Genomic DNA, 22674 nt, shown 5'->3' with positions numbered 1-22674 from the left:
TATTTCTACCATGGCCTTTGGTAATTCCCATTTCTATTTTATATTTTTCTATTAATTTTATAAGTATACTTAAAACATAATGAGCTTCATTATTTTTTATGCTTGTGTGATTGTATTTTATTATTTTTCATCCCATCAGGGTCCTCTAATCCTCACAGATCCCTGTTCTTTGTCCTCTTTCTCTCCCCCAAATAGGACCATTAGACTTTCATGTTTCATGTAGTATATCACACTCTTGTTTAACCCAATCCCACATGTATTTTCCTATGCTAGTCTCATTGCTGTCTTCTTCTCTTTTCATCTTTCAAAAACATTTATTCTTTCCAGAAAGTTTTAGAATCAACATAATATAACTTGTCAAATAAGGTACCTTATGTAGACAATTTATTATAGTTATTTAAAAAATACTCTATTAAAAAAACAATAAAATTTTAGTTGCCAAATGGGAAGTTTTTAAAATATATATCTTAGGGCTGGAGAGATGGATCAGTAGTTAATATCACTTTCTACTCTTATAAAGTGCTAAAGTTGTTTCCAAAACCCAAGTCAGGTGGCTCACAAGCACTAAGTTCAGTTCCACAGGGATTTAATACTTCCTAAGGCCTCCATGGAAACCTGCACACACACACACACACACACACACACACACACACACACACACACAGAGAGAGAGAGAGAGAGAGAGAGAGAGAGAGAGAGAGAGAGACATGCCTATGCTCATGCACACACATTCACACATAAATGCAAATACACACATTCTCTTTCAAACACGCGCACACATATTAAAACAGTAAATGAATCTGGGTAAAATAAGGTTTATTAAAGTATAACATTATGTCAGAGGAGTAGAGAAGTTCTAAGTGCAAAGTGGAATGAAATTTTAAATCAGGAATACACTCATGTACTTGGCCACTATTTTAAGAACAAAATTATTATCATTCCAGAAATCCTTCTCTACTATCATTATACTTTTTATTAGGGTAATTCTTTGTTTTGTTTGTTTGTTTGATGTTATTGTTTTGCTTTTCTTTCTCAAGACCAAGTCTAAATGATTGCCAGTGCTAACCTCAAACTCATCATGAAACCAAATCTAATTAGAAACTCAGGATCCTAACAAAAGTCAAAGTTTGTCTGACATTTTCTATCATAAGGGTGTGCGATCCTATTCAGAAGATGAGAACCTGGGCATGTTCCCCACAGAGTCAGGCGTAGGACACTTTAGTCTCATTATATTGGATTTATGTAGACGCACTTCACAATGTAACATAATTTTTGATACTGTTTTGCCTATTTTCACATAAAATAAAGACCAGAGTTTACACAGTGAATAACCATAAAACTTTCCTTTGTTTGCATTGAATTGCCATTTCAGCCATTTCTTTATAGCATAAAATAACTGCAGATGAAAAGCAAGAAGTAATGTGGACAGTTTCTCTGTTTGGGCCTCAAATCCTTACTTGAATATTTGGTTGTAACACAAACCAACATCTTACTGACATGGTTTTTTGACCCGCCACTAGGTGTTTTGAAATCTAAAAGCCCAGAATAATTCTTGTATTAATAAAGCAAATTTACTTTACTTTCACACAGTTAATAGAGGAAAATAGAATTGAACCAAAAGAGAGTTTTTAAACTGAAAGTGTAACTACTAAGAGTAACCAACTACACTGTTCTTATGTAGCTACATGGTAATTTGCTCATTTACACTTATTTAGATACTAGGATTAGGCACAAAACTCTATGTACCACGTGATGCTCATGCATCAAGTTGAATAAGCAAGGAAATGATGGACTTAAAATCTATGTGGAAACTAGATGTGTTGAAGAAATTCTGAGATTCTAGCACTTAGAATGCTAAAACAGGGGACTCTTGAGTCCAAGGTCAGTCTGAATTTCACAGTGAGTTCCTTTCTCAAAAAACAAAAATGAAAAAAAAATGTGCTCTTCTGGATAGAGGTAAACCAGTGTGAATTTTTACAGGAACTGGCACCTAATGGGAAAGAGATGGAAGCTAAGAATTAAGAGGATACATTTGTGAATTATACACTTGTTTCCACAGGACTGAAACATTGTTTTCCTTCTGACCATAGGTAAACAGGAGTAAATATCAATGGGAGGAAGAAACAAAACTTACATAGTTGAATTTATTCTGCTGGGACTCTCAGAGAATCCTAAAGTTCAAATCTTGCTATTCTGTATTTTCCTGGTCATCTATTTCCTTTCAGTATTTGGAAACTTGTTAATCATAATCCTTATTCATATTGACTCTCGACTTCATACACCCATGTACTTTTTTCTCAAGAACTTATCCTTTGCTGACCTCTGCTTCTCTACAAGCATCGTACCCCAGATGCTGGTACACTTCCTTTCAAAAAAGAAAACCATTTCTTTTATTGGATGTTCTATACAGATAGTTGTCTTTCTCCTAGCAGGGTGCACAGAGTGTGCTCTGCTGGCAGTTATGTCCTATGACCGGTATGCAGCTGTCTGTAAGCCCTTGCACTACTCCACCATCATGACCCAGAGGCTTTGTTTCCAATTGGCTGTAGTTTCCTGGGTAAGTGGAGCATTGGCATGCTCAGTGGACAGTGCGTTTACACTGTATATCCCTTATCGGGGACAGAATGTAATTAATCACTACTTCTGTGAACCACCTGCCCTCCTAAAGCTGGCTTCAGCTGACACCTACAATGCAGAAATGGCTCTGTTTTTAGTGGGAGTGATTATCCTATTAGCTCCTGTCTCCCTCATCCTTGTCTCCTATGGGAACATCATCTCCACTGTAATCCGGATGCAGTCTAAGGAGGGAAGGCTCAAAGTCTTCTCAACCTGTGGGTCCCACCTCACTGTCGTGGTCTTCTACTATGGGTCTGGAATATTTGCCTACATGAGACCCAACTCCAAGACAATGAGTGAAAAGGATAAGGTTGTCTCTGTGTTCTATTCAGTTATGACTTCCATGTTGAATCCAATAATTTACAGCCTTAGAAACAAAGATGTGAAAGGGGCTCTTGGAAAGTTGGTTGGAAGATTGTGAACAGTCATGGGTGCTGGTGCAGAAATTTAAAAAGTACTTGGAACCTTTCAACTGACAATGTAGTTCTAGTACCTTTATTCATTCTTTCCCTTGCTTTCCTCTTTTCTCACACTTCACAAAATGAGTAAACCATATTTCTTTCCTCTGCCTCCCTTTAATGACTTATGACTCTGCTAAGTTATTAAAAATACAGGGATAATAGCTTTAGAAATTCAGTAGAATAATATGTTTACAATATGGTAGCAGAAAAGTACTCTGAAGATCAAAGGTACACATCGTGGCTTATTTGAAGTCCAGGATTATTTTATGATGATTACTGTTCTTACAAAAGTTTAATTACATGGATGTATATTTTTAGTCACCATTAATGGACTAGAAAACAAACCCAAAGAAGCATGCAATATAAGCAAAGTCACAGAATGTTCAACACTGACACTGTGACAAAGAAATGAATAGACTCCAACAACATTTGCATGGTCCAACACTACAGATGAGGTCTCTGACCTTCACCTTATTTCTAGGAGCTTATAGGAAAGAAGTATCCATTTACATCCTACCTCCAATGCATTCTGAACAACAGAACGAGGTAGATTTGGGACAGTTTTGGACTTAGGGCACTTTGTAGTATGAAACAATGGAAAGCATCAACTACAGACTCAGCAAAACTGTATATAGGGTACCACCTGTTGCCAATAGTCTTATGCTGAGAAAATAAGCAACCTATTCAGAAATAGAGATCAATAAAGATTTTATGAAGCCTGTAATAAACATCCAATCTTTAATGAACAGAAAATGTTGTACATTAACAAACACCTGGAACTTTCAATCCTTGTATAAGAGAAAATATTAAAATTATAACTTATAGTAACTAGCATTAATAATCTTCTGGACAAACAATTCAAAGGAACTGTTTTAAGAAAACTCAATGAAATTCAGCCAACAAAAACAAACAATTTAGTACCTTACCCAGGAAACTTAACAGAAATCTAACTTTTAGATGGCAAACAGTCAGAAACGTGGGGTTAAAATGTATAACTGAAAAGATTTAGAAAGACAAAAGAACACAACAAAAGCAGAATTCATCAAAAGAAACAATGAAATTTAAAGAGATATATGAAAATAATGAGAAAAATTTATAGGAACATTGAAGTAGCATCAAAAAATAAAGCACATGTTCTTGTTCTGGATTTCAAGCCTTGGAAATCCAGACATAAAAACAGAAAATTCCCCAAGCCTAAAAACCAAAAAAATTTCTCATTAGTGGAAGTTCAAAGAATATCAGTTATAATCGACCAAACCAAATCCATCCCAAGAAAAGTATATTCTCAGAAAGTTAAGGATAAGGACAATATTTTCCAAACAGAAAGAGAAAAAATACACAAGTGTCACAGCTTGCCTGACCTAGAATTTTCAGCAGAGATGTCACAAATGGGGAGAGATGAAAGATAAATTCAGAGTTGAAAGAAAATCTTCTAATCAAAATTAATATAACAAATGAAACTATTTTTTATAAATTAAAGATATACAAAGATATTACCAGATAAAGAAATCTAGCACAATTTATACTACTAGATGAGTTCTTCAGCCTGAAAGAGTCTTTAATAGGTAAAAACAACCCAGCAGAGATCAGAAAACTCAGTGGCATTATTATTATTATTATTATTATTATTATTATTATTATTACTAAACATGGACCATACTCCATTTATATCTTTAATATGAAAGTTGAAAACAAAACAAATATATGTCCCATGACATCTCAAGATAAAGATAGAAAGATGTAAGAGACTGATCAAAAAGTCAAAATGTAGAAAGCAATGAAATACAAATGTTGAATGTTTTCTGATAGTTTTTTCTCTTCTTTTCTTTTTTTCCACCCTTTACCTCTATGATCATACTAAGTCACTACCATTTCAAAATTGTTTGTTGTAGTGAAAATTTTTTGATAAGCCTCATTGTAGCAACAAAGTATCCAAGCATAATGAATCATAAATAGCAAGGAAGGAATACAGCCCATTACTAGCTAAACTGATTAATGATAAAGGAAAACTATGAGAAACTAAACAGAAAGGGGAAGTAGGAAATAATGTAAATACAGCATTTGCATTGCCAGATTTATTGGAGTATGTCCCTTTTCTATATAAATTCTCAAGTCCTAAGTTTTTACTGATTGAGATAGGCTGGGCTTCCTATCCCCTGCTTCTGATCTAAGTTTTTAAGATCAAATGCCTCTATCTTATATATCTATGTATAGTTAAATCCTCCCTACTAAGGAGATTAATACCTTTGTTTCTATCATCTGGCTCTCTGCCTCTCATCTTAAGCTCCTTGTATCAGCTTTGAACCATGGGATGAAATCCCAACATGGCCTGGGGAAAATCTGTATATTCCCATCTATCCTTAAAAACAGCTAAGTCAGACTTATAAATCTCTCATTTTCCCAGTGGCTTGATGCAGGCAGCTTTATTGCCTACTTCTAATGCCTTCCTCCCAGGACTCAGGCAATCAGCCTGTTTGTGAACAGGAATTCCCAGCATTTCTGAGATGAGGCTTTCCCTGGCAGAGGCTGTGCTCCTTCCTTTTAGTTTTGCTAGCTAGAGCCACTGACGGTGACTCAGTTCTTCCCCCTGAGAAATCAGTTCTCTACACCCCAACCCCCAATCTCTATCCTTGTGTGTGTATCCCATAATAGTGGGTTCTTACTATTATATAACATCTGTTGTAGTGAGGTTTTGGCTGCACTATTTGGTGCTCCCAGCAAGTTGCATGCCCACATCCATCCAGGAGCTGTCTCAGAGCCACAAATAGAAAACACACACACTCATACAGACACACAGACACACACAGAGAGAGAGAGAGAGAGAGAGAGAGAGAGAGAGAGAGAGAGAGAGAGAGAGAGAGAGAGCAGTTAATTTTAAAATGCCTTGACTAATTCAAATTCTGGTCACTCTTAAAACTTCCCCTGCTACCCAAGGCCCAATTGGGGAAGGTGCCAGTGACCACTTACCCATAAACTCACATGGCTGGTTTGCTTTATTTTCTGTCACTACTGTGATCCCTTCTTCCTACAGTTCTCTCCATTCTCTCTGTGTTCTACCTGCACAACTCTTGTGTGTTCCATCCCATGTACAGTCATTAGGCCCTGGTATCTTTATTGATACATCAAAATCCAAATGGGGACAAGGCTCTTTCACATCTGGACATGCAGATTCAAAACATTAGCACAAATCTCCAACATATTTATATATGAAATTCTCAAAAATTAAGTTAAAAATTCATACCAATTACACAATAGATATTAATGTGAAAGCATAGTAGTGTACATATCTAAGTCAGAGAAAAACATTAAAGAATAATTGGTATAGCAATTTGTTTGAAGAAGGAATAGTGAGAGACAAGCTATGAATCTTTCTTAAAGGGTGGAGTGTGCTGGCAGAATACGTCTCCCCAGTACCCTTTTAAAAGCTCCAATGACCTCCCTATTCCTCAGGCTGTAAATGAGGGGATTCAGAGCTGGGGTGATAATTGTATAAAATACAGAAATGATATTGTCTTGCTTAGGACTGTGGAAGGAACTGGGCAGCACATACATGAAAGTGGCACCCCCATAAAACATCCCAACCACTGTCAAGTGGGAGGAACAGGTGACAAAAGCTTTCTTCCTCCCCTCATTTGAAGGCATGTGCAGCACAGTGAACAGAATTAGTGAGTAGGAGGCAACAATGGCAGATAGGGGGAGCAATAGGAATGTCACTCCTGTCACATAAACCATGAGCTCATATTGAGATGTATCAGCACAAGCCAACTTCAACAATGGAGGAACCTCACAGAGCAGGTGTCTGATTACCTGGGACATGCAGAAAGGGAAGTGCATTGTGTAAACTGTGTGACCTAGGGCACTAAGGGATGCCAGGATCCATGATGTAGCCACTATAAGCCAGCAGGCCTTTGGACTCATGAAGATCATGTAGTCCAAAGGGCGACAAATGGCCACATACCTGTCATAGGCCATGAAGGCCAGGAGGAGGTCCTCTGCACCACCCAATGTCATTGCTGAAAACAATTGAAGGGCACATCCCTCAAAGGATATGTTGTTGTTTCTGAGCAGAAAATCCACAACAGTCTTGGGAGTTACAACTGATGTGAAAAGGAGGTCAATGAGAGACAGCTGCCTCAGTAGAAGGTACATGGGTACATGAAGTCGGGCATCAACTGTGATGACTAGTAATAGCAGTCCATTGCTGGTCAGTGCCAACATGTACAAGGATGCAACTATGGCACAGAGCAATTCAGGAGAGCCACTGCCATCCAGAATCCCCTCCAAGATGAATCCACTTCCCAAGGTGGAGTTGTAGGGTTTCATTCTGAGAGGTCTTTTCTGCTTCCTGGAAAACACATGCATTGTCAGTAGAAGCCTTTTTAAGGGAACTCAACCCCCTTTGGAATTACTCTAGGGCATTGATCAACAAGAATTTCATGCAGGATATTTTCTTTTCTTAGCTAAGTATAGTCTCTGATTTCTGAGTGTTTTTATTGAATTTCAGTGCATTCCCAATTAAATGGGTAGCAGCATATTGAGAACTCAAAAACATTGAGATTCTTTTTCTTAAAATATTAAATAATTTGTTCATAGACAAGTAACTTTTTAGGTAGATATACTCATGTCTGTCTTCATATTAACAAACATTCTGCACATTGATTTAAACTCTTCTTCTTACTGAAGTTTGCTTGTGAGTACAAGTCAGATTTTAAAGATTAATTTGTAAATATTTTTATTTTCTTACTTTGACTAGAGTTATGCCTATTCTTGATGATCTAATTGATAGATTTCTTGCCAGAGAAATCTTTGGTCCTTGAACCACATGATATCTCTTGTATTTTTCTAATGCCCTCCCCTCCTTTACTGACTACTCTGTACAAGTGAAAAGCAATGAAGTGGTGATAGTGCTAGATTTTATCTGCAAATTGGTTAGAGTGGTACAGAAGCCATTTGCTTATGTGGAGGCAGTGGCTAGAATTGTTTTAGGAGTGTACAAAAAATCAGATGGAGTTCTCTGAGGCACAGTGGATACCTATATTTATAGCACACGATAAATATTGTGAGTTACAAAAATAAGACAAGTTGGGCGAGGTACAAAGTCAAACCATTCTGTAGGATTTAGGGAAAGACCATGACTGTAAGCAATAGCTTACAGTTTTTACAGATTTTACCAGAAAGAAGTACTACTGCCAAATACTGAATTCACATGATAGTTCCACTTGAAGAACTTGAAAAGAAAAGTAAATGAAGTGTGTGTGTGTGTGTGTGTGTGTGTGTGTGTGAGAGAGAGAGAGAGAGAGAGAGAGAGAGAGAGAGAGAGAGTCAGATTTTCCTAAGAACCAATCATGAACTCCACTGATTCTGAAGAACTTTGAAAGCATGAATACATATCACACAGAAATATGTATCATACAATCTTGATTATTGATAGTTGAATTAAACATAAAATAGAGGTTTCAGAAAGGACTCCCCAAGGAAGTATTGCATGAGGTATTGGCTATATATGAATAGGATCTTGCTAAGGTAAAAAGCCCAGTAGTGAAAAAGGAGATGGAAGATAGCACCATGAAGATCAGGGCATGGTGCACTGAGCAGTGCAGTGCATCCTCCTGAACTCTTCACATCCTAAACTGTGTACAGATGCCAGCCCTCTGAGTAATTACACTTTACAGTTCCTTAGTACCTAACCTTTCCATTGCTCTATGTCATATCATATGATAACTGATACCACAGAATCAAACAGATAGAAACAGGCCTTAACACAGAAACCCTGTGGGAAGCTCTTTGTTTATCTAAACCAAGAAGAAGAAGAAAAAGACATCTTTGTGCAGTGTTTCTGGCACATGTGATACTTGAAAAGATGACTTTGAGTAGACTTTATAGAAGATGTACGGATAGAAAATAAAGGGAGGAAGAATATTACATAGGACATTATTTCATATTACTGTTTAAGGTCTGAAAGGAGAAGAACAGTGTTGTATTAAGGTGATATAAATGAGGTTCACTTTCCTGTGAATCAAGATTCATGCTTTCCTCCTAACCTGATTGTTGTTTTCTTTTCTTTTTTTTTTTTTTTTCATTTTATCCTCTAAAGAGAATGATCAGGACATGCATACAGGGCTAGTGAGAAATAATTCATTTCTGGAAAACAGCTTTGCAATATGATGACCTCACAACAAGAGCTGTCAGGAGAAGCCAAAATCATTAGGGGGCATTTCTGTGCTTAGTGGCATAGAACTTTAGGTTCTTCCTCCTAGGCTCATGCTTCTAGAAGTAAGACTCCGATTAAAAATATATTCACAAATACATTGGCCATATAACTAGATTCTTCTCTAACTGGAATCATAACTTAAGAGAAGTCATTTATTTTAATCTATACTCTGCCACATGGCTGGCTCTATCCCAGAATTCTTTCTTTTCCTGGACATCATACATCCCATTTCCTACCTAAGCCATAAATATTTTTAATTGACAGGTGACACATCAATACAATACACAAAATATTCTCTTCTCTTTAAATCATGTAAATAGCCAGAGAAAATTAAAGAAGTGGAGCTACCATTTTGAAAATATGTTTTCATAACTTGTCCTCTGTTTCATTGCTTAGTGTATTTAATTTTAAAAATTGTTTTCAATGGGCTTTTCTGAATTATTTTTAATGTCAAGAAGACATGTAGGCAGAAGTAACAACACATTAGATAGCCATCTTGGTAGTAATATTCATCTGGGGGGTGTTGGTTATTGAGATGCCAGGAGCTTAAGAAAATCCACAGATATGAAAAGTAAGTACTGAGTTTTATCATCCACCCAGCATCATGAATTCTAGTATCACAGGTTTACCCAGAAGGCAAAAATAATTGCAAGTATCTTCAAATGTTCAAAGTAGTTCTTATTGATCATGTCTAGAGTAAAAACGGAAAGACTGGCATCTGAACACTGAGGAATGAGAGACTATTAGGGGCAGGGAGTTTATGATGTTGCATTATAAAGCTTACAACTTGCACATATTGCCAAAATCAGAGACAGAGCCCATACCTCCAACACAAGTGTTCAAAATGCTAAAGAAAAGAGTGGTTTCTTCTGCTGAGGTGCTCTGCAGATCTTGTACAGCTGACACTAAGATCATAGTCAAATGGCCCTGTAGTCATTGCTCTTCCAGTCCTTTCTGTGAAGGAGATGAGATCCAAGGCAGGGTCTTGGAAAAGAATAGGCTGAATCCCTCAGCATCTTTTCTTTCTGAGAACTGCAAGCAGACATTGATTCAGAAGGAGTCAATCATGCTTAGCTAGCTTTGAAGTACTAATCAACAGTAAGCAGAGATTCCATGTCACCCCAACTCAGAACAGCTAATCATCAAGACAGTAAACAGATCTGAATTACTTTAAATCATATCCTCAGATTCTCATATCTTCTCACCTGTAGGTGTCTATGGTATAAAAACAGCACTGTGGAAATTTTAGAAAGAGGAAGTGGTATGGACAGGACTGCTTAAAGAATACCAAGAATTGCCTAGTTTCATCATCCCTTGGGCAACACTGAACCCCAAGCTTTGTCCTGAGGGAGGTTTGACAGTGCCATCCTCCCAAACCACATGACCTTCCCTGTAAATGCTGCTCACAGAAACTAGATTTTAATGAATCCTCTAGGCATGTCATTTGTCATACCACTCCTGCACATGTCATCTGTTAAATTGGCTGTGGGTCTCAGTTTGTCTGCCCAACATTGTCTTCCTCAGCAGTTCCCAACTAGAGAGACAGTCCCCAGGACCTGATGCAAATTGCAAAGGTCCTCTGTATAGCACTTTTTCTTTTTTATTGGATATTTTTATTCACATTTCAGTTATTATTCCATTTTTCTGTTTCCCATCTATAAACTCCCTATTCCATCCTCCCTTCCCCGTCTTCTATGAGGGTGTTCCCCTATCCAACTTCCCACCCCTTCCTTCCTCTGCACCCTGATGGTCCCCTACATTGGGGGTTCCAGCCTTGGTAGGACCAAGCACTTCTCCTCCCATTGGTGTCCAAAAGGCCACCCTCTGCTACATATGCAGCTGGAGCCATGGGTCAGTCTATGTGTACTCTTTGGATGGTGGTTTAGTCCCTGGTAACTCTAGTTGGTTGTTATTGTTGTTCTTATGGAGTTGCAAAACCCTTCAGCTCCTTCAATCCTTTCTCTAACTCCTCCCATGGGGACCCTGTTCTCAATTCTATGGTGGGCTATGAGCATTTGCCTCTGTATTTGTCATGCTCTTGCACAGTCTCTCAGGAGAGAGTTAAGTCAGGCTCCTGTCAGCATGCACTTCTTGGCATCAGCAACATTGTCTGGGTTTAGTATTTGTATGTATCTCAAAGTGAGGCAGTCTCTGAATGGCCATTCCTTCAGTCTCTGCTCCAAACTTTGTCTCCACATCTCCTCCTATGAATATTTTTGCTCCCCCTTCTAAGAAGGACTAAAGCAGTCACATTTTGGTAGTCCTTCTTCTTGAGCTCCATGTGGTGGTCTGTAGACTGTATCTTGGGTAATCCCAGGTTTTGAGTTAATATACACTTAATAGTAACAGTGGTTTTTGTGGTTGGGTTACTTCACTCAGGATATTTCCTAGTTCTGTCCATTTGTGTAAGAATTCCAGGAAGTCATTGTTTTTAATAGCTGAGTGGTACTCCATTAGAAAGGATGCCCTGTAGCTCCTGTGAGTGCTCTAATCTCCATTTTTTGTGCCTCTTGTGAGACTTAGTAAGATTCAAAAAAAATTCAAATACATTAGCTAATATCAGTTTGTCTTCTATTTATCTTTAAACAGGATTGACACTGAGTTATTGGACCTTACTACTCTGGCTCAATCCTGATTCTTCACTCTACCCACTCTTTCACGTGCTCAGGTGGTCATGTGCTTGTAATTTGTCACTATAGGGCTCAGATACTCAGAGTTCTAGAGTAATACACCAAAAGCACCTAAACAAATGAGAATAAGACAGATCAAGAAGACATCACACATTTTGGGCCCTACCCTCCAAGTTTAGCCAGGGGCCCAGGGAGGCCTCCCCTTCTCTAAGAAGAGGGATGTGGGATGGGAAGAGGGGAAGTGAAAGGGAGAGAGTGGGAGGAGAGGAAGGATAAGAAGCTGTGATTGGGTGTAAATAAATAAATTTTAAAAGTTTGGAAGTGATCATTAGGAACTGGCCAGAGAGGGTTTCTTCCTGAAACCACTGGAACTGCAGCTCAGAAGATTGAAAGAAGTGGGACTCACTCCACCCAAATGAAGAAAAGAAAGCTATTGTAAAAAGTGCATGGGAAAATGGACACTCTTTGAACAATGATCCTTTAAAATCAGTAGTAAGAAAGAATTGTCTTTCATTTGTTTATTATTGAAAATAAATAATAGAAAACTTTTGACTAACATGTAACTAAAATTTCCTTTTTGTTAATTGTTAAGTTTAATACATGTATAATCTTATACTATTAACAGGACAAATATTTTCCCCATTGGTCATCTACTGAGCCTTTGAATTAGAGAAAACATCTGACAATACACTGTAAATGATCTATTCTTAATATAACTGTAAACAGTCAAGTAAATCGGCAGTTGTAATTTTTTACTTTTTGCTAGTCTCCAATAACTACACAGAGAAGTTGAAATTTATTTAAAACTGTACCTCAATAACTGAGTGGTTAAATGATGTACCTTTACTTTCTATGTTAATTTGTCTACTTACCAGTCCTATCACATGATAGTTGCATATTATCATTGATCTGGCTCTTTAGGCTTCTGACATGTTTCCATGACCTCTCTCTCTGAACCCCTTGCTCATGGCTCCAAATCCTCCATACTCTGATCAGAATCTCCCTCTCTCTCTCCCTCCTTCCTCAGGCTGGCAGATATCCCACCCTATTCTGCCTAACCACTGGGTGATCTGTATTTATTGACAAGGCAGAGAATAAATTGTGAGGAAGTCAGGTGCTAGTCATGAGACTTAGCTGCAGTCCGGGCACCATCTTGGGACTGCCGCCACACCCGCTCTTCACATTGTCGTTTCTGTCTATAAATGGTAAGAATTGTTTACACAAACTTAAGACAGGAGATTCTTGGTATAAGCATTACAATGACATGTCAGGATTGAAACAAGATATGAGGGCAGAGAAGCCAGTATTTAAATAACAGAAGAGTAAACTTTACACAATGTATGTAAACATTATGCCTAAATTACCTTGTTATTTAAAGGACATAACACTGGGAGGGCTCACTTTGCTTTTACTGTGCTGGTAGAAACCAGATGTGGAGATTGATCTGAATACTTAGGTAGAATGGATTAAATTATAATGTTTGTGCTAATAAGGATAATTGTTATCTTTGTGTGAGAGAACACTACCTGACTCAAGTGATATGCTTTGCCTTGGATAAAACACAGAATCCAGTGAAAATATTGCATTCTAGCTTCAGTACAAGATAAGAACATGTAGGGATGAAATACTGACCAGAAGATATAGGAGCAGGCCCATCCAAAACTTCTCACTTCTCTTCATGTCTCACATTACAGAGGATAGATTCCCTCTCATAAAATGAAATCATGACATTTGTGCCTACAGTCTAAGTGTCTCAAATAACAGATTGAAAAACAGCAATTACTCTAAAGTCATTGTCTCCCAATGTGGCATATGGTGACACTATGGACAAGGGAGCATCTACCCAGGCCTACCACCCAAGAGGAACTGGATCAATTCTTTCTATTCTCTGGCCTTCAATTCTCCTCCTCATGGAAAAGCTAATCCCAGTGTAACAAAGCTATATCTTGGTTCTTTGTTTTCAATGTTGACTCTATGGGAGTTTCCAAGGGAATACCCACAAAACATTAAAGATAGAAACTAAATATTTTCAAAATTCTAATTGGTTGTATTGTGGTGGTCAACAGTAACCAAGAATATAAAAGTAAGATTTTTAGATTAAATATACAGTCAGCACATACCACCAAATAATTTTGGAAAATAAGACAACACTTGACATGAATCTAGCAGTAAAGGGAGGATTTTGTATTCTGTTTGTAGATGATCTTGCACCTCTATTTCCCATGTGGTGATTGGTGCTTTTAAAACTATTGGTGGTGGTGGTGGTGACGGTTTTGTTTTTGTTTTGCCTAAGTGACATAATGTATTGTTATCTAGGATGAAAGACCCTGTGGTACTCTGACTGAGAATGGCTCTGATACAATCACATTTTCGAATATTTGATTACTAGTTATTAGAACACTTTCAGGGTTTTTAATATTTTATTATTTTCTCAAAAAAAAAACAGCTCCTGGTTTCGCTGATTCTTTTTTAAATTTTTTATTAGATATATTGTTTTACTTACATTTCAAAGGTTATTCCCCTTCCCGGTTTCCTTACAATAAGTCCCCATTCCCTCCCCTCCCCCTCCCCCTCCCCCATAAAGGTATTCCCTCTATACATCCCACATATTGCCCCACATATTCCTTTGCACTGGGGGTCCGACTTTAGCAGGACCAAGGGCTTCCACTTCCCCTGATGTCCCAACAAGACTATTTTCTGCTACATATGCAGTTGGAGCCCTGGGTCAGTCCATGTATAGTCTTTCGGTAGTGGTTTTGTCCCTGGAAGCTTTGGATGGTTGGCATTGTTGTTTTTATGGTGTTGCATGCTCCTTCAACTTTTTCAATACTTCCTCTAATTCACCCCAATGGGGTCCTGTTCTCAGTTCAGTAGTTTGCTGCTAGCATTGACCTCTGTATTGGAATGCTCTGGATGTGTCTCTCAGGAAATATCTGTATCTGGTACATTTCAGTGTGCATTTTCTAGCTACATTAATCTTATCGAGTCTTGGTGGCTGTATATATATGGGCCACATGAGAATCAAGCTCTGAATGGCCATTCCTTGAGTCACTGCTCTTAACTTTGCTTCCATTCCCTCTCCTATGGATATGTTTCCCCCTTTTAAGGAGGAACGGGAGCATTTGCATTTTGGTTATCCTTCTTCTTGAGCTTCCTGTGGTCTGTGGATTGCATCTTGGGTAATGTGAGATTATTTGGCTAATATCCACTTATCAGTGAGTGCATACCAAGTGTGTTTTACTGTGATTGAGTAACCTCACTCAGGATGATATTTTCTAGTTCATTCCATTTGCCTATGAATTTCATGAAGACATTGTTTTTGATAGCTGAGTAGTACTCCATTGTGTAGATGAACTGATCCAGTCAAACAGCTCCCTGCACTCAAATCCCATGGGGGAGAGAGCTGGAAGCACAGAAGTGTGGATACTCCTGAGAAGCCAGAGGAGAATACCCTCTGCCTACAGTCCAGAGTGAAGAGACAACACTTAGAGCCAACTGTGCCCATGGGTGCAAGGACAAACACGAGCAATCAGGAGCAGGACCCTTTGATTCCTGCCCATGCCTAGAGCTGGAAGACAGTCTCCAGGAGAACTGCCACAACTGAGAGCAGAGGTAAGATCCAATTTTCTGCTACCGAGTGACCTGCCTGATAGATTCAGGATACACAGAGGCAGAAGTCTTCTGGGTCAGGGCACTTCCTGTTTCTGGCATTGCCTGGAAGTGAACTGATACCATCTCACAGTTCGTTGCACCCAAATCCCATGGGAAAGAGAGTGGACCACCCAGGACTGCAGACATGCCTAGGGTGAAGGACAGACTGCCACCTCTGCACACCTTGGACCACATCCCTGGTCCAAGGGGAAACTGCACAGTGCCTCTGGACACAGGGATATAGGATCAGACAGCCACTGGTGTCCGAGGTTCTGGTCTGCACCCAGGACCAAATTGATCCAGCCAAACAGCACCCTGCACACAAATCCTGTGGGGGGAGAGAGCTGGAACCTCAAAAGTGTGGATACTCCTGAGAAGTCAGAGGAGAATACCCTCTGCCCACAGTCCAGACCCAAGAGGGAATCATATAGTGCCAACTGTGCCAGCAGGGTGCAAGGAACTACACAACCAATCAGGAGCAGGACCTTTGATTCCTGCCAGTGCCTAGAGATGGATGATAGTCTTCAGGAGTGACTAGACACTAGAAATCAGAGCACCTGTTCTCAGGAAAGGCTGAAAGAAAACAGGAAAACAGTTCTATAGGAGTGCTGATATAGAGGCCAATAGCAGGGTAAAGTCACTCTCAGAAACAGCAAGATAAGCACACACCAGAGACAACTTAATGCCTAGAGGCAAGTGCAGGGCCCTAAGCAACTGAACCAAGACTACTTGGCATCATTAGAGCCCAGTTCTCCCACCAAAGAAAGTACTGGATATTCAAACACACCAGAAAAGCAAGATTTAGATTTAAAATCACATTTTTAGTAATAATGGAGGACTTTAAGAAAGATATAAAGAACTCCCTTAAAGAAATGCAGGAAAACACAAATAAACAACTAGAAGCCCTTAGAGGGTAAACACAAAAATCCCTGAAAGAATTACAGGAAAACAAAACCAAACAGGTGAAGGAATTGAAAATGGAAATAGAAACAATAAAGAAAGCACAAAGGGAGACAACGCTGGTTACAGAAAACCAAAGGAAGACACAAGGAGCCATAGATACTAGCATCACCAACAGAATACAAGAGATAGAAGAGAGAATCTCAGGGGCAGAAGATACCATAGAAAACATCGACAAAATTGTCAAACATAATGGAAAATGAAAAAAGCTCCTACCCCAAAACATAGAGGATCTCCAGGACACAAGGAGAAGATCAAATCTAAGGATAACAGGTATATAAGAAATTGAAGACTCCTAACTTAAAGGGCCAGTAAATATATTCAACAAAATTATAGAAGAAAACATCCCTAATGTAAAGAAAGAGATGCCCATAACCATAAAAGAAGCCTACAGTACTCCAAATAGATTGGACCAAAAGAGAAATTCCTCCCATCACATAATAGTTAAAACACCAAATGCACAAAACAAAAAAAAAAGATTATTAAAAGCAATTAGAGGAAAAAGTTCAAGTGACATATGAAGGCAGACCTATAAGAATTACATGAGTCTTCACACCAGAGACTATGAGAGCCAGAAAATACTGGAACACCACTGTCAGCCCAAGTTACTGTATCCAGCAAAACTTTCAAATAACGTAGATGGAGAAACCAAGATATTCCATGACCAAATCAAATTTATACAATATCTTTCGACAAACCCAGCCCTACAAAATATAACAGATGAAAAACTCCAACATAAGTGGAGAAACTACACTGTACAGAAAGCAAGAATATAATTTCCTTGTAATGTGCAATCTTCCATGCTCATGGATTGGTATGATTAATGTAGTAAAGGTGCATTTTGCCAAAAGCAATCTACAGATTCAAGACAGTCCCCATCAAAATTCCTACTCAATTCTTTATAGAGATGGAAAGAACAATTTTGAATAACAAAAAACCCAGGATGGCAAAACCTATATTCAACAATAAAAGAACTTCTGGGGGAATCATCGTCCCTGACTTCAATCAGTATTACAGAGCAATAGACATAAGAACTGTATGGTATTGGTACAGGTACAGGCAGATAGATCAGTGGAACAGAATTAAAGACCCAGAAATGAACCCACACACATATGGTAACTTGACCTCTGACAAAGTAGCTAAAACCATCCAATGGAAGAAAGAATGCATTTTCAACAAATGGTGCTGGTTCAACTGGTGGTCAGCATGTAGAAGAATGCAGATCGATCCATGCTTATCACCATGTACAAAACTTAAGTCCAAGTGGATCAAGTATCTCCACATCAAACCAGATACACTCAAACTAATAGAAGAAAAAGTGTGTGTCTCAAACACATGGGCACTGGGGAAATTTTCCTGAACAGAACACTAATGGCTTAAGCTCTAAGATCAAGAATCGACAAATGGAACCTCATAAAACTGCAAAGCTTTTGTAAAGCAAGACACTGTCATTATGGCGAAAGGGCAACCAACAGATTAGAAAAAGGTCTTTACTAATCCTACATCTGATAGAGGGCTAATATCCAAAATATGCAAAGAACACAAGAAGTTAGACTCCAGAGAGCCTAATCACCCTATTAAAATGGGGTACAGAGCTAAACAAAACATTCTCAGCTGAGGATTCTCGAATGGCCAAAAAGCACCTAAAGATATATTCAACATCCTTAGTCATCAGGGAAATGCAAATCAAAACAACCCTGAGATTTCACCTCACACCATTCAGAATGGCTAAGATCAAAATTCAGGTAACAGCAGATGATGGCAAGGATGTGGAGAAAGAGAAACACTCCTCCATTGTTGGTGGGATTGCAAAATGGTACAACCACTCTGGAAATCAGTCTGGAGTTTCCTCAGAAAATTGGACATCCCACTACCTGAGTACACAGCTATACCTCTAGGCATATGCCCAAAAGATGCTCCAACATACAACAAAGACACATGCTCCACTATGTTCATAGCAGCGTTATTTATAGTAGCCAGAAGCTGGATGGATCCAGCTGCCCTTCAACAGAGGAATGGATTCAAATAATTTTTTTTTACTTTTATTAATCATTTTATTCATTTACCATTCAAATGATATCCCCTTTCACAGTTATGCCTCCACCAACCTCCTATGCCGTTCCCTCTCTCCCTCCATTTTACCTCTATGAAGTTGTTCCTCTACCCACTCTCAACTCACCCCTCATGCATCCCCCTACACTAAAGCATCAAGCCTCCTTCTCCTCCCTTTGTCATCAGATAAGGCCATCCTCTCCCACATGTATCTGGAGTCCTGATTCCTTCTAAATATACTATTTGGTTGGTGGTTTAGTCCCTGGGAGTTCTTCATTGTCTAGTTAGTTGATATTGTTCTATTTATGGGGTTGCAATCCCCTTTATCTTTTTCAGTCTTTCCCCTAGCTCTTTCTTCAATTGAGGTCTCTGTGCTCAATCCAATGGTTGACTGTAATCATCTGCATCTGTATTGGTCAGGTGCTGGTAGAACCTCTCAGGGAACAGCAATAGCAGGCTACTATCACCAAGTACTTCTTGGCATCAGCAATAGTGACTCGGTTTGGTGTTTGTAGATGGGCTGTACATCTAGGTGAGGTAGTTTCTGGACGGCCTTTCCTTTAGTCTCTGTTCCAATTTTGTCTCTGTCTTTCTTTTGGACAGGAGCATTTCTGGGTTGAAAATTTTGAGATGGGTGGTGGCCCCATTTGTCAAATGGGAGCCATGCCTATTTATAGGAGGTGGTTACTACTCATTTTATCTTCCCTTTTTTGGGTATTTTAGCTAAAGTCATCACCATTGGCTCTTGGGAATCTCTCACTTCTCAAGAGTTTGGTACTTTCTAGTAGCTACCACCATCCCCCTCTGCTACATGTTTCTATTCAATTTCCTGATCCTCCATATTTTTCTCCTGTTCTTTCCAATATCTGTTCCTGTCCTCCTCCCCGCCTCCTTCCACTGCCTTCACTCTGCCTCCTGTGATTATTTTGTTCCCTATTTTATGTATGATTGAAGCATCCACACTTTGGTCTTTGTTACTGTTAAGCTACATATGTTTTGTGGATTACTTCTTGGGTATTCTGAGCTTTTGGGCTAAAATTTATTTATCAGTGAGTACACACCTTGTGTGTTCTTTTGTTTCTGAGATACCTTATTCAGGATGTTGTTTTCTAGTTCCATCCATTTCCCTGAGAATTTCATAAATTAATTGTTTTTAATGGCTGAGTAATAATCCATTGTGTAAATGTACACAATTTTTGTATCCATTCTTCTGTTGCGGGACATCTGGGTGGTTTCCAGCTTGTGACTATTAAAAATAAGGGTGCTATAAACATAGTGGAGCATATGGACTTGTTATATGTTGGAGCATCTTTTGGGTATATGCCAAGTAGTGGTATAGCTGGGTGTTCAGGTAGAACTATTTCCATTTTTCTTAGGAACAACAAGATTGATTTCCAAAGTGGTTGTACCAGCTTGTAGTCTTACCAGCAATGGAAGAGTGTTCTTCTTTCTCTAGATCCTTGCCAGCATCTGCGTTCACCTGAGTTTTTGATCTTAGCCATTCTGATTGGTATGAAGTAGAATCTCAGTGTTGTTTTAATGTGCATTTCCCTGTTGACTAAATATTAAACAATTCTTTAAATGCTTCTCATCCATTTGAGATTCCTAAGATGAGCAGTCTTTGTTTAGCTCTATACCCAATTATTTGGTTTTCTGAGGTTAGGAAGATTTAAAACATGTGGCATTGTTGGAAAGGCTTTGTCCATCATATTGCCCCCCCCAGTCTCTGCCCATCTGTCCATCCATCTGTCTGTCTGTCTGTCTGTCTGTTTCTCTTTTCATGGTTGTATCTCTAGATGTAAGCTCTCAGCTACAAGTCCTGCTTGTTGCAATGCTTTCTATCTAAGGTCGTTTGAATGAAAACCCTACAGGTTCATTGTGGCATTATTTGAAAGTATACAGACATATGGCCTTGTTGGGGTATGTGTGGCATTATTGGTAGAGGTGTGTCACTGGAAATGGGCTTAGAAGTTCCAGGAGCTCAGGCCAGGGTCAATGCTCATTCTTGCTCCCTGCTGCCTGCTGATCCAAATGTAGAATTCTCCATCACGGTATCTCCATTTTTGTCACCATGCTTGCTTTCACGAAGGTAACAGGTTAAATCTTGGAACTGTTAGACAACGCTAATGAAATGTTTTTCTTTATAAGTGTTGCTGTGAACATGGTGTTTCTTGACAAATAGAAACCCTAAGAGAGTACTATAATGATCTTGGACTCTAGTCCTCTGAAATCATAAGCCTCAAATTATATGTTTTCCTTTAGAAGTTGCCTTGATTATTTTTTCATGCACTAGAAGTGAAATTAAGATAGGCAAACATCTCAAGCGGCAGGTCCCCTACAGTCCAGACAGCTCCCGGATCTGAAGGGACCTGGTCAACAGCTCCCTGCACACAAATCCCATGGGAGGGAGAGCTAAACCTTCAGAAGGGCAGACACACCTGGGAAGCCAGAAGAGGCTACACTCTGCCCACATTTCTGACTCCAGAGGAAAACACCTAACACCATCTGGGAACCCTGTGCACAGGGGCCTGGAGAAAAGGCAGGGCTGACCATTCTGGTTGTCGCCTTCACAGAGAGCTCAAACACAGTCCCCCAGGAGCAACTTCAGCCCCAAGAGCAGAGGTAAAACCATTTTTTCTGCTCCAAGTGATCTGCTGGTGGACTCAGGATACATGCCAATGGGAACAGCTGAAAACCAGTAGACAGGAAAGACTACACATCTGAAAGCAGAACACCCTGTTCCCATAAATGGCTAAAAGAAAACAGGAAAACAGGTCTACAGCACTCCCAACACACAGGACTATAGAACAGTCTAGCCACTCTTAGAAATAGCAGAACAAGGTAACACCAGAGACAACCTGATGGTGAGAGGCAAGTGCAGGAACCCAAGCAAGAGAAACCAAGACTACATGGCATAATCGGAGCCCAATTCTCCCACCAAAGCAAACACTGAATATCCAAACACACCAGAAAAGCAAGATCTTGATTTTAAATCCCTTTTGTTTATGATGATGGAGGACTTCAAGAAAGACATAAAGAACTCCCTTAGAGAAACGCAGAAAAACATAAATAAACAAGTAGAAGCCTACAGAGATGAATCAAAAAAATCCCTGACAGAATAACAGGAAAACACAATCAAACAGGTGAAAGAATTAAAAATGGAAATAGAAGCAATAAAGAAAGCACAAGGAAAGACAACCCTGGATGTAGAATAAGAAAGAAAGAGACAAGGAGCCATAGATACAAGCATCACCAACAGAATACAAAAGATAGAAGAGAGAATGTCAGGAGCAGAAGATTCCATAGAAATCATCAGCACAACTATCAAAGATAATGTAAAAGGGAAAAAGCTACTGGTCCAAAACATACAAGACATCCAGGACTCAATGAAAATATCAAACCTAAGGATAATAGGTATAGAAGAGAGTGAGGACTCCCAGCTCAAAGGACCAGTAAATAACTTCAACAAAATTATAGAAGAAAATTTCCCTAACCTAAAGAAAGAGATTTCCATAAACATACAAGAAACCTACACAACTCCAAATAGATTGGACCAGAAAAGAAACTCCTCCCATCACACAATAGTCAAAACACCAAATGCACAAAACAAAGAAAGAATATTAGAAGAAGTAAGGGAAAAAGGTCAAGTAACATATAGAGGCAGACCTATCAGAGTCACACCAGACTTCTCACCAGAGACTATGAAAGCCAGAAGATCCTGGGCAGATGTCATACAGACCCTAAGAGAACACAAATGCCAGGCCAGGTTATGTACCCAGCAAAACTCTCAATTAACATAGATGGAGAAACCAAGATAGTCCATGACAAAACCAAATTTACACAATATCTTTCTACAAATCCAGCACTACAAAGGATAATAAATGGTAAAGTTCAACATAAGGAAGCAAGCTACATCCTAGAAAAAGCAAGAAATTATCATCTTGGCAACAAATCGAAGAGAAGACAAGCACACAAACATAATCTCACATCCAAATACGAACATAACAGGAAGCAACGATCACTATTCCTTAATATCTCTCAACATCAATGGACTCAATTCTCCAAAAAAAAGACATAGACTAACAAACTGGAT

The 22674-nt window shown here is 38.9% G+C and overlaps 2 protein-coding genes and 1 long non-coding RNA gene across 3 annotated transcripts in view; 1 reads left to right on the top strand and 2 right to left on the bottom strand.

Moving 5' to 3' along the window:
- Window positions 1-2110: 2110 nt before the first annotated feature.
- Or13n4 (olfactory receptor family 13 subfamily N member 4) lies at window positions 2111-3037 on the top strand. Its single transcript, NM_001000196.1, has one exon. It carries the CDS (start codon window positions 2111-2113, stop codon window positions 3035-3037), a length of 927 nt encoding a protein of 308 aa, NP_001000196.1.
- Window positions 3038-6449: 3412 nt separating this feature from the next.
- Window positions 6450-7400, bottom strand: Or2ag2b (olfactory receptor family 2 subfamily AG member 2B). The gene has a single exon (NM_001000195.1). It carries the CDS (start codon window positions 7398-7400, stop codon window positions 6450-6452), a length of 951 nt encoding a protein of 316 aa, NP_001000195.1.
- Window positions 7401-8845: 1445 nt separating this feature from the next.
- Window positions 8846-22674, bottom strand: part of LOC120099902 (uncharacterized) — a 148485-nt gene continuing 134656 nt past the window's right edge. The window contains exon 7 of the long non-coding RNA XR_010063124.1: window positions 8846-10320. This is a non-coding gene — a long non-coding RNA (uncharacterized LOC120099902). The remainder of the gene's footprint in view (window positions 10321-22674) is intronic.

Source organism: Rattus norvegicus, chromosome 1, assembly GCF_036323735.1.
Source record: "Rattus norvegicus strain BN/NHsdMcwi chromosome 1, GRCr8, whole genome shotgun sequence".
NCBI lineage: Eukaryota > Metazoa > Chordata > Mammalia > Rodentia > Muridae > Rattus > Rattus norvegicus.
The sequence above is the reverse complement of the archived record's forward strand: the minus strand, read 5'-3'. Positions and strand labels throughout refer to the sequence as shown.